The sequence below is a fragment of the Canis lupus genome, chromosome 19 (genome assembly GCF_048164855.1).
Source record: "Canis lupus baileyi chromosome 19, mCanLup2.hap1, whole genome shotgun sequence".
NCBI lineage: Eukaryota > Metazoa > Chordata > Mammalia > Carnivora > Canidae > Canis > Canis lupus.
Window position 1 is genome coordinate 57,232,760 of NC_132856.1, and position 14,424 is coordinate 57,247,183.

General features: G+C 51.7%; 1 protein-coding gene and 1 non-coding gene across 2 annotated transcripts; both read left to right on the forward strand.

Annotated features, from left to right (window-relative positions):
* The first annotated feature begins 3,512 nt into the window (after nt 1-3,512).
* Nucleotides 3,513-12,489, forward strand: EEF2 (eukaryotic translation elongation factor 2). The gene is made up of 15 exons (XM_072787815.1): nt 3,513-3,649; nt 4,608-4,822; nt 5,720-5,901; nt 5,984-6,195; nt 6,676-6,854; nt 7,062-7,167; nt 7,380-7,493; nt 7,724-7,862; nt 8,032-8,227; nt 8,826-9,084; nt 9,518-9,625; nt 10,162-10,515; nt 10,800-10,982; nt 11,064-11,196; nt 11,781-12,489. The coding sequence occupies exons 1-15, from the start codon at nt 3,647-3,649 to the stop codon at nt 11,972-11,974; spliced, it is 2,577 nt and encodes an 858-aa protein (XP_072643916.1). The 5' UTR covers nt 3,513-3,646; the 3' UTR covers nt 11,975-12,489.
* On the forward strand, nt 6,535-6,599 carry LOC140611537 (small nucleolar RNA SNORD37). Its single transcript, XR_012012687.1, has one exon. It is a non-coding gene; the product is annotated as a small nucleolar RNA SNORD37 (small nucleolar RNA).
* Nucleotides 12,490-14,424: the final 1,935 nt, after the last annotated feature.

Below are 14,424 nucleotides of genomic sequence, written 5' to 3' on the forward strand. Positions count from 1 at the left end.
AAATCATGTCTTTTTGTATGTGTGGTAAAATGTACATAACTTTTATGATTTTAACCATTTTTAAAAATATTTTACTTATTTATTTGAGAGACAGCATGAGAGAGAGCATGAGCAGGGGGAGGGCAGAGGGAGAAGCAGACTCCCCACTGAGCAGGACCCCAGGACCATGATCTGTACCAAAGACAGACGCTTAACCAACTAGGAGCCACCCAGGCACCCCAATTTTAACCACTTTATACAGTTTATTGCACTAAGTATTCACTCTTGTGCACCCACCCCCACTATCCATCTCTAGAACCTTCCATCTTCCCACTCGGAGACCCTGTCCCCATGAAGCACTGACCCCCCGCCCCCTACTCCACCCCTGGCTCCCACCACCTCCTCTCTGTCTCTCTGGATGGGCCTCCTCTGGGGACCTCCTGGGAGTGGGGTCCTGCAGGAGGTGTCCATCTAGGTCTGGGTCCTGTCACCGAGCCTGGTGTCCTCCGGGTCCGTCCACATTGTGGCAGGTGCAGGAATGTTTGTCCTTCCTAAGGTTCAAGAACCTTCCATTATGTGTGTACTAAACCATGTCTTTCTGAGTCACTTGTTTCTGCTCTAATCAGCTGTGAGACTTTGATCAAATCACTTAACTTCTGGGAGTCTCCGTTTTCTGCAGCACGAAGGAGTTTAGCCAAAGCCCGGGGTGAGGAGGATTAAGTGAATTAATTCATTGATTGGGAGGGCGGTGGCTAACATCCTATAAGCGCTCAATGCGCATCAAAAGGCAGATCCGTGGCCTGAAATAGTAAGCAGCACTTAGTGGATTGGATTCTTTCATGGGCTCTGTGTTGGAATGACTTCTGGATTTCTGACAGTCTTTAGGAAATACTGAATGATGAGTAATCACTGCATTGTTACTGAAATAAATTCATTTTCACGTTAAAAAAAAAAAAAAGCAGATCCGAGGGGCCTGCAATGGCAGCTGCAGGTCAGCAGGGGCCGCTGCCGTCGCCTCCTGGACCTCCCAGCGACTGGGCTGGCGCATGCGCAGCTGAGCCTCCCTGCAGAGGTGACTTTTTTTCTCAGGGTTCTTCTCCGCCCTTAACCTAGGCCTGTATTTATGACCGCAGACCTTGAACCTGGCTGTGGCTTTTGCTCTCTGCTGAGACCCAAATCCTTCCCCAGGCTTCCGCTCAACATGGGTCTGGGGATAGCGATGGGGACAGGTGTCCTGCCAATACCTGGTCCCATCTCTGTAGCTGTGGGACAGAACCCGCGCCACCGCCCCCCCCCCCCAGGGTAGCAGTGGAGGGAAAGACTTAAATCTCACTATTCTTCTTAAATTCAACCCTGCTTATTCAATTTACACTAAATGGAGTTTTCGTAATAAACATTCTATTCACTTGAGAGCACACTGGCTCCCCCTTATAATGAAAACCTTTGCTTTTCATCAATGAAATGCTCCAGTTTGCAAGGAAGTGCTGAGAAGTGCTTGACACAGAGCCCAGTACATAGTGGGTGCTCAATACATTTAAAGATTAAAATGGGGATCCCTGGGTGGTGCAGCAGTTTAGCGCCTGCCTCTGGCTCAGGGCGCGATCCTGGAGGCCCGGGATCGAATCCCACATCGGGCTCCTGGTGCATGGAGCCTGCTTCTCCCTCTGCCTGTGTCTCTGCCTCTCTCTCTCCCTCTCTCTGTGACTATCATAAATAAATAAAAATAAAAATAAATTAAAAAAAAATAAAGATTAAAATGTATTGGGAATGCCTAGGTGGCTCCTAGGTGGCTCAGCAGTTGAGCATTTGCCTTTGGCTAAGGTCTTGATCCCATAGTCCCAGGATCAAGTCCCATGTCGGGCTCCCTGCATGGAGCTTGCTCCTCCCTCTCTGTGTCTCTCATGAATGAACAAAATCTTTTTAAAAAATAATAAAAATTAAAATGCATTAAGAATGGGAAACTGGATACCCATCTGCTGAAAACGTGTCCTTCAATGGCACATACATTTGCCTTGTAAAAATTAGCATCAAATGTGTCGTGAACACAGATGTAGGTATTTAAAGCCCCTGAATTGGGGAGCCCTGGTGGCTCAGCGATTTAGTGTTGCCTTCGGCCCAGGGTGTGATCCTGGAGCCCTGAGATCGAGTCTCATGTCGGGTTCCCTGTATGGAGCCTGCTTCTCTCTCTGCCTGTGTCTGTGCCTCTCTCTCTACGTATCTCTCATGAATAAATAAATAAAATCTTAAACAAAAATAAAGCCCCTGAATCAACCCTCAGTGTAAATGCAATCAGTGTAAATGCAATCAGGGCTGGACAGTGCTTTACAAAGCAAAACATGCAAAGCATTTGTGGAAGGAGGGATGCACAGGCTGAGCTCAGATTCCATCTAGCATTGCCTTTTGGGGATACACATCTTCCCTCTTCCCAGCTGGGGAAAAGCCATGCTGTCCCTCTCATTTTGACAGCATGAGTGTAGGGGAAGATGTACCTTATGGGGTTTGTGCTAGTAAGAATACTGTTCACTGATGATGCAAGAAATATTTCCTAAGCATGTATTTCGTACCAAGCATTGAGGTTGGCTCTTTATAAAGAATAGAGATATGGAATGGCATGCCGATTTGTTCTCTCGAGCCAAAGACCTGAATACAATAGTTTGTTAGGGTCACATTAGGACACAAATGCAAAATAGACTTGTGAACCTCCGGCTGGAGAGGAAATGAAATAGAAAATGAGATGGCACCTGGAAAGCGCTGAGCCCTGTGCCTGAGACATAGCAAACCATGTCCCTGAAATAAATGTTGTATTAATAGCAATGATAGCTAATTAAGAGAGCTGACGTGCTTTGGGTGCTGTGTCAGGCACCAGAGCTAATCCCTTTGCATGTGTTTACTCTTTCCTTCCCCCAGTGAAGTAGTACCGATTACCCCATTTTACAGATGAAGAAACTGAGGCTCAGAAAAACCCAAATACCTAGTGTAAGAGCAGGTAAAGTGGTGGGGCTGGTAAGGTGTTTTGTTTATTGCTATAGCGACTACACCTATCACAGTTCTTGGTGAAGTAGATAGCCAATCTATCTTTGTGGGATAAGCGTGTGATTAACATCTGCTTTCAAAAAAGGTTTTCATATTTGAAATAATTATAGGCAGGTAGTTGCAAAAATAGTACAGAGAGGTGTCGAGTATCCTTGCTCCACTGTCCCTCAGTGGATTCATTACATAACAGCAAAACCAGAAAACTGGCTGCGGTACAATCCACAGACCCTTTTCCCATTGTCAAGTGCTCTTAACAGAAGTGCATGGCATTTTGGAAGCTGATAGAGCTGCTACGATTAATATTCTCAGCTAAAACGGCGCCTTTCGCTTTCTGCACCTGAGCATCGCATTCTGGAGGCGTGCCCCCAGGTCCCGGGAGACCACCGCCCCCGGGAGCTCCCGCAGCCACGCCAGCGCCTGAAGGGTTAACCGGAGGAGTGCGTCCTTGCGCCTGCGCAGGGCGTTGCTTCTCGCCCCGCCCCCGCAGCGCGGTCAGATGACCCGCCCAACCGGCTTCTGCCTATAAAAGGTCGGGTGTTGACGTCAACGTTCTCTTCCGCCGTCGTCGCCGCCATCCTCGGCGCGACTCGCCTCGCTCGGATCTACCTGGGAGAATCCACCGCCATCCGCCACCATGGTGAGCGACGCCGGCGGGCCGGGCGGCCTGGGAGGGCGGCGGGGCCTCCGCGGGGCCGGCGCTCTCGGCCTTGGAGCGCTGGGGCCGCCCGGACGTGGAGGAGACATGGCGGCGCCGGCGGGGCCGGGGCTGAGGAAGCGGCCGCCGCCATGTCTGCGCGACGCGCCGTTCGCCGAGCCCCTTCCCCGCTTCCGGGGGCGCCTCCGCCTCGCGTGGAGCCCGGGCCGGTCCGGAGCTGGGGCCGAGGCGGGGCGGGGGGGTGGTGGTGGTGGTGATGATGTGGCAGACGCTGTAATGGCGGGCGCCGTGTGGGGAGCGCGGCGAGGGGAGCCGCCTTCTGTAACCCGGGTCGTGAGCTGGGGGGTCCGCGGGGGGGGGGGGAGCCCCTCCCCCCGCCCAGCGCGGGGGGCCTCCCTCGCCCGCCTGCCTGTGCCCCCGGCGCGTCCGCGTCCCGGCTCAGAACAGCTGACAGCCGGCCTGCAAATGGAGGCTGGCGTCCGCGGGGGGCAGGGCGAGCTCCCCGCCCAGCCGTCCCTCCGGGGGACGCTGGCCCCGTGTGACCCCCAGCTGGAGGGATGACCTTGGATCTCCGGTTGGGAGAGGCCGGGGAGAAGGCAGCGGGGATGGGGCTTGCGGGGAGCCTCCTCCTTCCTGCACCCTGCAGCGGCCGGGCTGCCTCTGACCAGCGTGTGCCCTGGGAAGTCACGGCCTCGGGGCCAGAGACTTCGTCCCCGTCCGAGTTGCGGTGTGTCCGTGACAGGCGGCGTTGCCCCTCCCCCCCACACGGGGCAAGTGGCATTTCCAAGGGGTGTCAGCAAACAGATGGAGTTCAGGTGGTGGTTTGGGGCCAGCCCAGCTGCAGTGTGCACTCCTGGCAGGGGCCTGGCAGCCCATCGATTGTGAAGTCCCAAGGCCGCCTGGGCCGGCCTGAGCCTCCCCTCCTCCCCTCCCCGCCCAGGTGAACTTCACGGTAGACCAGATCCGGGCCATCATGGACAAGAAGGCCAACATCCGAAACATGTCCGTCATCGCCCACGTGGACCACGGCAAGTCCACGTTGACGGACTCGCTGGTGTGCAAGGCCGGTATCATTGCCTCCGCCCGCGCTGGGGAGACCCGCTTCACTGACACCCGGAAGGACGAGCAGGAGCGCTGCATCACCATCAAGTCCACGTGAGCAGGCTCTGATATCCTAGGGAGGATGGGAGGGAGGTCCTCACCCAGGTCTTGGGTGGAGAAGCCAGAGGGCAGGTGCTACCGTGTTCCTGGGGCTGCTGGGGAGATGATTGGAGCAGCTGGGGGTTGGGATTCTGAACTGTGAGGCAGACAGGCGCAGTGGAGTGATGGAAAAGTGCAGCCAGTTGGAGAGGCGCAGTGATGCTTGGGGTGGGGCGGCAGGGGAGCCTTGAAAAGAGGGTTAACCCGGCAGCTTCATTTCAGGGCTCTGGGCAGTGCCTGGAGAAGTGTGGGGGTAGTGCCACTGGCATAAGGACGCTGCCAAAAATCTTATGCTGTGCAGCGACAGTTTTGGCTCCCCGTTTTGAGCAAGGGCATTCAAAGTAGTGCCTGTAGCTGCCAATTATCTATTGTTTGTGAGGTTCTACTAGGTCATTTGAGATTTATTTTAGGTGACAACGGAGGGAAAGAGATAGTTTAGGGTTTTTAGATATAGTTTGGGCACAGGGTCAATATTTGGAAGCAAGTGTGTTGAGCCTGGGAATAACCTGAATGAAGGGGCTGCACAGGTGGACTCCCAGAGGCTGCTATTGGTAGCTGGTACTAGGAGGGAGGTGGACCTCCCTGGCTGAGGGCAAAGCTGCTTGGGTGGAATGGTTTCTTTGTGGGAAATCTGAAATCTGTCTGTCTGCAGGAAGAAGTAATTAGCAAGGAGAGGAAACAGGTTGTGGTGTTTTTGTAGTGTGGGACTTGGTTTTTTAACCGTTTACAATCTCCTTGATACTTAAGAAAGCCATATTAACCCTGGACAGGAACCTGGGCTTGACTCCAGGGGTCACTGGGAGGGCAATGAAACGTGGCTTCCATCGATCCAACTTGCACCAATCTCCTCAGGGCTATCTCACTCTTCTATGAGCTCTCCGAAAACGACTTGAACTTTATCAAGCAGAGTAAGGATGGCTCTGGCTTTCTAATCAACCTCATCGACTCCCCGGGGCACGTGGACTTCTCCTCAGAGGTGACTGCCGCCCTCCGTGTCACCGACGGTGCCTTGGTGGTAGTGGACTGTGTGTCTGGTAAGCGATAAGTACCCCCCTCGGTGTGGCTGGGACCCGGGGGCTATTCCCTCCTCTGGCTGATGGAGATGCCCATCCCCAGGTGTGTGCGTGCAGACAGAGACGGTGCTGCGGCAGGCCATTGCAGAGCGCATCAAGCCAGTGCTGATGATGAACAAGATGGACCGGGCTCTTCTGGAGCTGCAGCTGGAGCCTGAGGAGCTCTACCAGACCTTCCAGCGCATTGTGGAGAACGTCAACGTCATCATTTCTACGTATGGGGAGGGCGAGAGCGGTCCCATGGGCAACATCATGGTAAGTAGCTTAACTGCCTATTGAAAGTGAGGGTTCCTCCACCAGCTTGCTGATGTCGCACGTCTCCCAAGGTGGGGAACCACAGTCCTTAACTCGCACTGGAAGGGCTCTGGTTGAGAGGGTGCTGATCTTGGGGACTATTGATAGCACTTCTGAAAGGTTTGCCAGGACCTGTAGAGTGACAAGGGGCCTGGATCATTTTTGTAGCTATTTCATCTGGCACTTGGGGTGGGGGGGGGGAGCTGTGGGGTAGTGGGTTCTGCTTGCTGTCTGTGCTCACCAAGTTTATGCACACCTTTTCCTTGCTCCTCCAGAGGGGATGGCGTAGAGTTGGGCCTTGTAAGTGATGACTAAAATTTCTTCACTTTGACCTGATGGCTGTTGAAGAAAACTGACGTCTGAGGCCCATGGTGCCCAGGGACTCTTGTGCTTTCTGTACAGCTGTTTACTTCCGCTCATAGTGTTCTCTGACCCTCACAGATCGACCCTGTACTTGGGACCGTTGGCTTTGGGTCTGGACTCCACGGTTGGGCCTTTACCTTGAAGCAGTTTGCAGAGATGTATGTGGCCAAATTTGCTGCCAAGGGCGAGGGCCAGCTGGGGCCTGCTGAGCGGGCCAAGAAAGTGGAGGACATGATGAAGAAGCTGTGGGGTGACCGGTGAGTACTGGGGGAGGTGCAGGGCACTCTGGTACCTGTGTGCCGGGGCAGGGACCTGCCTGCAGTGGTGGGAACATGACTAAGGGCCACCAAACGTCTGTAGGGTTCTTCTGCCCAGCTTGGTTTCCTCACTCACTTGGGTCTCCTGTTTCTCCAACCCATCTACCATCGTTGAGTTGGTGAAATACTCCTGTACTCCTCTGCCAGGTATTTTGATCCAGCCAACGGCAAATTCAGCAAGTCAGCCACCAGCCCTGACGGCAAGAAGCTACCGCGGACGTTTTGCCAGCTCATCTTGGACCCTATTTTCAAGGTGAGCTGCTGAGTGTGCTTCATGGATGTGCGTCCCCTGGGCTGTCCTTGGGCCTGGTGGCTCCCGGAGGATCTGTTACCTGACCTAACTGGCTGGGCAGAGCTGGGTTGACAGGTGGGTGCTGGAGGAGGGTGAGGTTTGCCTGGTAGGAAGCAGCTGCAGATTTCCAGTAACATTCCTGAACCCATCTTCCTGTTTTTGTGACTTGTCAGGTGTTTGATGCGATCATGAATTTCAAGAAAGAGGAGACCGCAAAGCTGATTGAAAAGCTGGACATCAAGCTGGACAGTGAAGACAAAGATAAGGAAGGCAAACCACTTCTGAAGGTGAATGCGGATGTGCCTCTTGGGGTGGGCCTACCAGCTTTGCACTGACTGGAGCTCTTTGTCATATCTTCCAGTCATGTCCCCATCACCAACAGGGTGGTCAGGGGATCTGTGTTGTTGGCACCTCCCCAGGAGGGGCAGCTCAGAATCTAAGTGCCTCTCACCAGGACCTTGGGCATGGCATTCTGAGGGCTTTGGGCCTTGCTTGACCTCCCTGTCTTCTCCTGTAGGCTGTGATGCGCCGCTGGCTACCTGCCGGGGATGCTTTGCTGCAGATGATCACCATCCATCTGCCTTCCCCTGTGACAGCCCAGAAATACCGCTGTGAGCTCTTGTATGAGGGCCCCCCAGACGACGAGGCAGCCATGGGTATGTGAGGATCACCTGCGTCCTGGGGTTAGATTGTTGGGCAGAGGCCTAAGTATTTTTGTGGCTGTGGTCAGGTGGTGATGCTCATTGGCAAGTCCAGGTCACAGGGTTCTGTGAGGGTGAGCTCTGAGGGAATCACATGTTTTGTTTTGGGAATTCCTCTTCACAGGCATTAAAAGCTGTGACCCCAAAGGCCCTCTCATGATGTACATTTCTAAAATGGTGCCAACCTCCGACAAAGGTCGGTTCTACGCCTTTGGTCGTGTATTCTCGGGGCTGGTGTCCACTGGCCTGAAAGTCAGGATCATGGGGCCCAACTACACCCCTGGGAAGAAGGAGGACCTGTACCTGAAGCCCATCCAGAGGTGAGGTGCCCAGCAGCTCCTGGGTACGTCCCAGTCTGGTCCATATCCAAGATTATCTCTTTCCACAGGGAGGGTGACAAGACATAATGTGGTCCAGAGAAGGGTGGAGGACCCTTGAAGCTGAGGGAGGGAGTGATTTGTCTGGGTGAGGCTCACTGCGCTAGTTCTGACTTGGACAGACCTGGCCCTAAGGTCAGGGTGGTGGCACGCATCTGCAGAGCCGTCTCGAGAGGCTAGTGGTAGCCACCATTCCCTGGCTCCTGGTGTGGGTAGTGGGAAGAGTGAACTTCCATCTCTCCAGCTTCTTGCAGCCCTGATTTTCATTGGTTCTCAGGTTCCCGTGACAGTCCTATCAGTGCTAGGTTGGGTGTGGAGCCCTACGTAGGGGAGTCGGGGAGGAGCAGGTGGCTTCTGCTTTGGGGTAAGAGAGCTGGGACTTATTGTCACAGGAACTGGGCTGATAAGGTGAAACTAGGGCTAGGGCCTGAGACTCTGGGAGTTGGGTTCACATCAGCATTTCAGGTGGATGGGATGGCCACAGGCTTTAGAAGGAAGGGGTTCATTTCGGGATCTGGAGGGTTTTTTTTGTCTTCCCTAGAACAATCCTGATGATGGGCCGTTACGTTGAGCCTATTGAAGATGTGCCTTGTGGGAACATTGTGGGTCTAGTGGGAGTGGACCAGTTCCTGGTGAAGACTGGCACCATCACCACCTTTGAGCATGCCCACAACATGAGGGTGATGAAGTTCAGCGTGAGCCCCGTTGTCCGGGTTGCTGTGGAGGCAAAGAATCCAGCTGACCTTCCCAAGCTAGTGGAGGGTCTGAAACGGCTGGCCAAGTCGGACCCCATGGTGCAGGTAGGTGGGTGCCCTGGCAGATGGGAACACCGCGGTGCAAGTGGTTAATTTGTGGCTTACATAGGGCTTGTCACAGATTTACGGATATTCAAATCTTGGAAAGTCTGGTGTGTGCTGAGCATACACTTTCCCTGGCAGAGCTACTGTGTGACAAGGTGGTGGCTTTTTTCTGAGAAATCTAGTTAATTCTTTGTATACCAGTTCTATTTTTATGGTTTGGCTGTGGAGCAGATTGTGAGGTTAACGAGAATAGCAAAAACACAGCTCCTGCTGCCTTTTACGAGCCCTGAGTTGCCACAAAACCCATTTCTGGTGGGTCTGGTCTTCTCTATCTGGAGGGAAACCTGGAGCTTTATACCTGTTCCTAGAATTTATTGGGGTCTCTGAGTGTCTTGGGGTCCGTGCCCAGAGCCTAACTCCTGGCCCATTGCAGTGCATCATTGAGGAGTCCGGGGAGCACATCATCGCGGGGGCTGGGGAGCTGCACCTGGAGATCTGTCTGAAGGACCTGGAGGAGGACCATGCGTGCATTCCCATCAAGGTGAGGCCTGGCTCTGGGCTCAGATGGCTGGAGGCCTGCGTTTTCCAGTACAGAGCAGGACAAGTAGACTGCATAGTCCACGCTTCCTTGATGTGTTTGTCAGAAAAATGTGCTATTATTAGGAAACCGTTTGCATATGTGTTCAGAATGGTTGAGGTTGCAGTGTGAGGGGCCTGCTTTTTTTTTTTCTTTTTAAGATATTTATTCATGAGAGAGAGGCTGAGACCTAGGCAGAGAAGCAGGCTCCATGCAGGGAGCCTGATGTGGGCTGAAGGCAGTTGCTCAAGCACTGAGCCACTCAGGCATCCTGGGGTGTGTTGTTTTCCATACACTAAAAGCTTGGAAACTTCTAAGATACAGATCATTTAGGTTTTTGTAGCAAGTCTCAGGGTGGTTTGGATTTCATTTGCTTTTGCAAGGCACCAAGCTCCATCCATGTATATGTTACATTCATGAATCGAATCAGGAAGATACTGTAAATCTTGAGTGGTCACTGCTTCCTGGAGGCTGGCCTGACTTTAACAATCTTTTTGCAGAAATCTGACCCTGTTGTCTCCTATCGTGAGACCGTCAGTGAGGAGTCGAATGTGCTCTGCTTGTCCAAGTCCCCCAACAAGCACAACCGGCTGTACATGAAGGCACGGCCTTTCCCTGACGGCCTGGCTGAGGACATTGATAAGGGTGAGGTGTCTGCCCGCCAGGAGCTCAAGCAGCGGGCCCGCTATCTGGCAGAAAAGTATGAGTGGGATGTGGCTGAGGCCCGCAAGATCTGGTGCTTCGGGCCTGACGGCACTGGCCCCAACGTCCTCACTGATATCACTAAGGGTGTGCAGTACCTCAACGAGATCAAGGATAGCGTGGTAGCTGGCTTCCAGTGGGCCACCAAAGAGGTGAGTGGGTCGCTTGGGTGTCTAGCTGACAGTGGATCAGTCACCTATGGTGTTCTCAGGCCAGGGATGCTCACAGCTGTTGGGATCTTAGGATATGTCCTTAGTTTACTGCGGGTGATGTGGGGGCTCTTGTCCTGCCTTCTGGGAAGGGAATGTTAGGGAGGGTGGGGTTGGTGGGGCAGGACCCAACAGGTCTGTCTAGAGACCTGGAGGCATTGTAGAAGCTATGTGATCCATTCTGGAGGGAAGGGCTGCAGTGATGACAGTCTCTGCTCCTTCTGCAGGGTGCTCTGTGTGAGGAAAACATGCGTGGTGTTCGCTTCGATGTCCACGATGTGACCCTGCACGCAGACGCTATCCACCGCGGGGGTGGCCAGATTATCCCCACTGCCCGGCGCTGCCTCTACGCCAGTGTGCTGACTGCCCAGCCCCGGCTTATGGAGCCTATCTACCTTGTGGAGATTCAGGTGGGGAGGCTTGGTCCTCTTAATTCTAACAGGCTCTTTTTTGCCCAACAACTGCTTATAATGGCCATTTTTTCCTGACAGTGTCCAGAACAAGTGGTTGGTGGCATCTATGGTGTCCTGAATAGGAAGCGAGGTCACGTCTTTGAGGAGTCCCAGGTGGCCGGCACTCCCATGTTTGTTGTGAAGGCCTACCTGCCTGTGAATGAGTCCTTTGGTAAGTCTCAATATCAATGCATCATTCCTCGAATGCCCACTTGATTGTGGCTAGATGGCTTCCGGGCAAACCTGGTCTAGGATATGTCTGGGTTTTGCCTTTGGCACATTCTAGAGTGGGTCTGATATTTGAATCATTGATGGAATCTGTAAAGTGCTGCCCTAGCCCCCACCCATTTGGGCCATTGGAACAGCAGTTCAGAGGAGAGTGTGGCCCACTCAACAAGCAGATCCCTTGAAATGGTGAATTTGCAGAAGACCACCCTGGGATGTGTGTAACTTGGTGAAATGTTATGTTCAAGGGCAGCAGAGCAGTTGGGCTGTAGCTCAGGTTCATCCTGTGGATGAGCAGAGGGGGGAGGCCCAGGAATGGCCAACACTGCCTCTCTTACAAATTAGTGTTCTCTGAGCAAGGCTTGGGTGAGATTCCAGGGTTAGGTTTAATGTCTGATCCAGTTTGGGTTGATTAGGTTCTGTGATCTCTGTGCCTTTGTTGTCCCCTGCCGCCTCCTCCAGGGTTTTGCCATGGAGGTAGTGGGAGTTAAGTCTCCTGAGCCTGCTAGTAAGCCCTGTCCCTCCCCACAGGCTTCACTGCTGACCTGAGGTCCAACACCGGTGGCCAGGCCTTCCCCCAGTGCGTATTTGACCACTGGCAGATCCTGCCCGGGGATCCCTTCGACAACACCAGCCGCCCCAGCCAGGTGGTGGCTGAAACACGCAAGCGTAAAGGCTTGAAGGAAGGCATCCCTGCCCTGGACAACTTCCTGGACAAATTGTAGGCAGCCCTCCCCTGCAGCCCACCACCCCAGGTGGGACTCAGCACAGCCCCTGCACCCGGCTGACGATCGACCACAGCAACAAGCCCTCGCATTCTCCATGACACCTCGAGACTGTCCAGTGACGCTCCACCTGACAGGTTCTGGGGCCCACTTAGTGCCATCACTCAACGTGAACACTTGATGCCGTTTCTTTCAATATTTATTTCAAAATTTCAGAGGCAACAAACGCCCTAGCAGCAGGGACTTATTTGGCCGGTGGGGGTGGGGGAGGCGGGATGGGACACTCAACATTTTTTTTTCCATTTCAGAAACTCAAATGTCAAAAAAAACGCATTAAGAGGTTTATTTGGGTAAATGGCCCGTAGTGGATTTCCCCCCAGAAAGGGGGAAGGAACGAGCGGGTAGACCTTTCTTTTTGGACAGAAGCTAGAAGGCAGGAAACTTTGTGCGGTGTCACCGTGAGCACCTCCAGCTGTATTAGTGCCATTGGAATAATAAATTTGATATGGTGGTGACTGTGTGTGTCCCTGTGACTTCCTTGGTCCAGTCAGGCTGCAGTGGGCTCCCCTGTGCCATTCCCCACCATTGGTGATACTGCAATGCAGGTTAAACCTGACCTTGAAGTACCTTTTTAGAGCCCAGCAGTCCTCCCCTTTGGCACATGGGGCTAGCTGATGGGATGGTGGAGCCTCATGGACCCATGTGGTACAGAGGGGCAGCCCCTGGCTGGTGTGGCTTCTGGGTTCTGAAGTGAGCCCTGTCCCAGTGAGGGAAAACCACAGAAGAAACCATCACCTGCCAGGCAAGTTGTCTTATTCAACCACAATTGGTTATTCAGAAGTTAAAAGTGGGAATATAAGTGACACACCTATGTAATAGATTTTTATTTTAACCTCAACGTTTTAATTCTAGACAGAATGTAGTACTAAGATCTTTCTACTTCATGCCTTTTAATCTTCCTTGGATTGAAAAAAACCTAGCTTTAACAGTGATGCCATAACTGTGATGGGAGCCGAACACTATCAGTAATTAAAAGGCGGGAACCAGGGATGATGGATGTCCTGCATTGCACAGCTCTGCCCATCTAAGTTGTACTGTGCAGTCTCTGACCCCTAGCATCTGCCAACAAGGTCCTTTTAAAGTTGGAAAATGTTTAAGATTTGGAGGGAGCACTCCTTGGTGGGAAGCTTTTGAGAGCACGAGGAGAGGGAGAGAAGCCGATTCCCTGCTGAGCCAGAATACTGATGTGGGTCTGAGTGTCAGGACGGTGGATCAGACACTTCAGCAGGCTGAGCCATCTAAGCGCCCTTTTGGAAGTTCTTATTTCAAAACCTGACATTGCTTGAAGGGCACGTGTGTTTTTTGCACTTTTGTAAACATTTATTTTTGAATAATTTTATATTTACAGAAAAGGTGCAAAGATGTTACAAAGGTGCGCTAATTGACTGTTTACTTGGTTTTCCACTAAAGTCCTTTACACAGTTGCAGGGTCCAATCCAGGATACCTCACTGCATTTAGTTTTGCACATTTTTAACATCCAGCAATTTGTCAAAAGATAGGACTGTAAATTGAAGAGGAGACTGTTTTAAGTTTTAAATTCTAAATTCATATGTCACTTGGGGTGTTTGGCTTGCTAACAGCAAGTCTAGTTGTGCATTTTCAGCTGTAAATTTCAAAAGGATTACATTTGTAGGGGCTGACCTGACTTCGTTATGTCTTTGTGTTAAATTATTCCCAAGCATCAACGTGTTCAAGTATGTGTGTGTGTGGGTGTGTATTGTTGGCTACATGTTTTCCTTTAATCGATTTTAACTCTTGTCCCTCTAGGCCAGTAGTTCTCAACCTTTTTAGTCTCAGGACACCTGTATATTCTTAATCATATCGAGGACCCCAAAGATCCTTTTTGTTTACATGGGTTTTATCTACTGATGCTTAACCATGTTTAAAAATTTGAGAGATTTAAGAATAATTGTTTTAAAGATAATAAACCCATTGTTTGATAATGTTTTTATGAGGAAAAGAACCTTCCAAAAAATTAGTGGTATTCAACATTTTTGTAATCTTTGAACTCTCTGGCTTAATAGAAGCCAGATTATCACGTCTGCTGTGTTAAGTCTATCGTGATAACGTGGTTTTGGTTGGATTCTATGTAGCGTATCCAGCTTCATTCCTGTCCTTGGAGAAGAGAAGCACTTTAAGAATTGTTCTCAGGTGGTTGGTGTGGGTATTCTTTGATACAACACCAAAAACTCAAGTGGTAATTTAATTATGTGGTATCCTAAATCGTATCGATGAGCTTTTCATGCTGTTAATTAAACTCCATTGGCTCCATCTTGCACTTTGTGTCCTTTTCCCATGCATGCTTTTGTAACACCATGCATCAGTTCCTTGGAAATACTGGTATACGATGTTTGCTGTTTTTCCAGTGGATACATTTCATTAAATACTG

Bases quoted from the DNA above. Each gene is read 5' to 3' on its own strand.
- EEF2 (XM_072787815.1), top strand. The intron at 8,228-8,825 runs GTGAGGTGCCCA...TGTCTTCCCTAG, and splicing joins TACCTGAAGCCCATCCAGAG to AACAATCCTGATGATGGGCC. The intron at 10,983-11,063 runs GTGGGGAGGCTT...TTTTCCTGACAG, and splicing joins TCTACCTTGTGGAGATTCAG to TGTCCAGAACAAGTGGTTGG.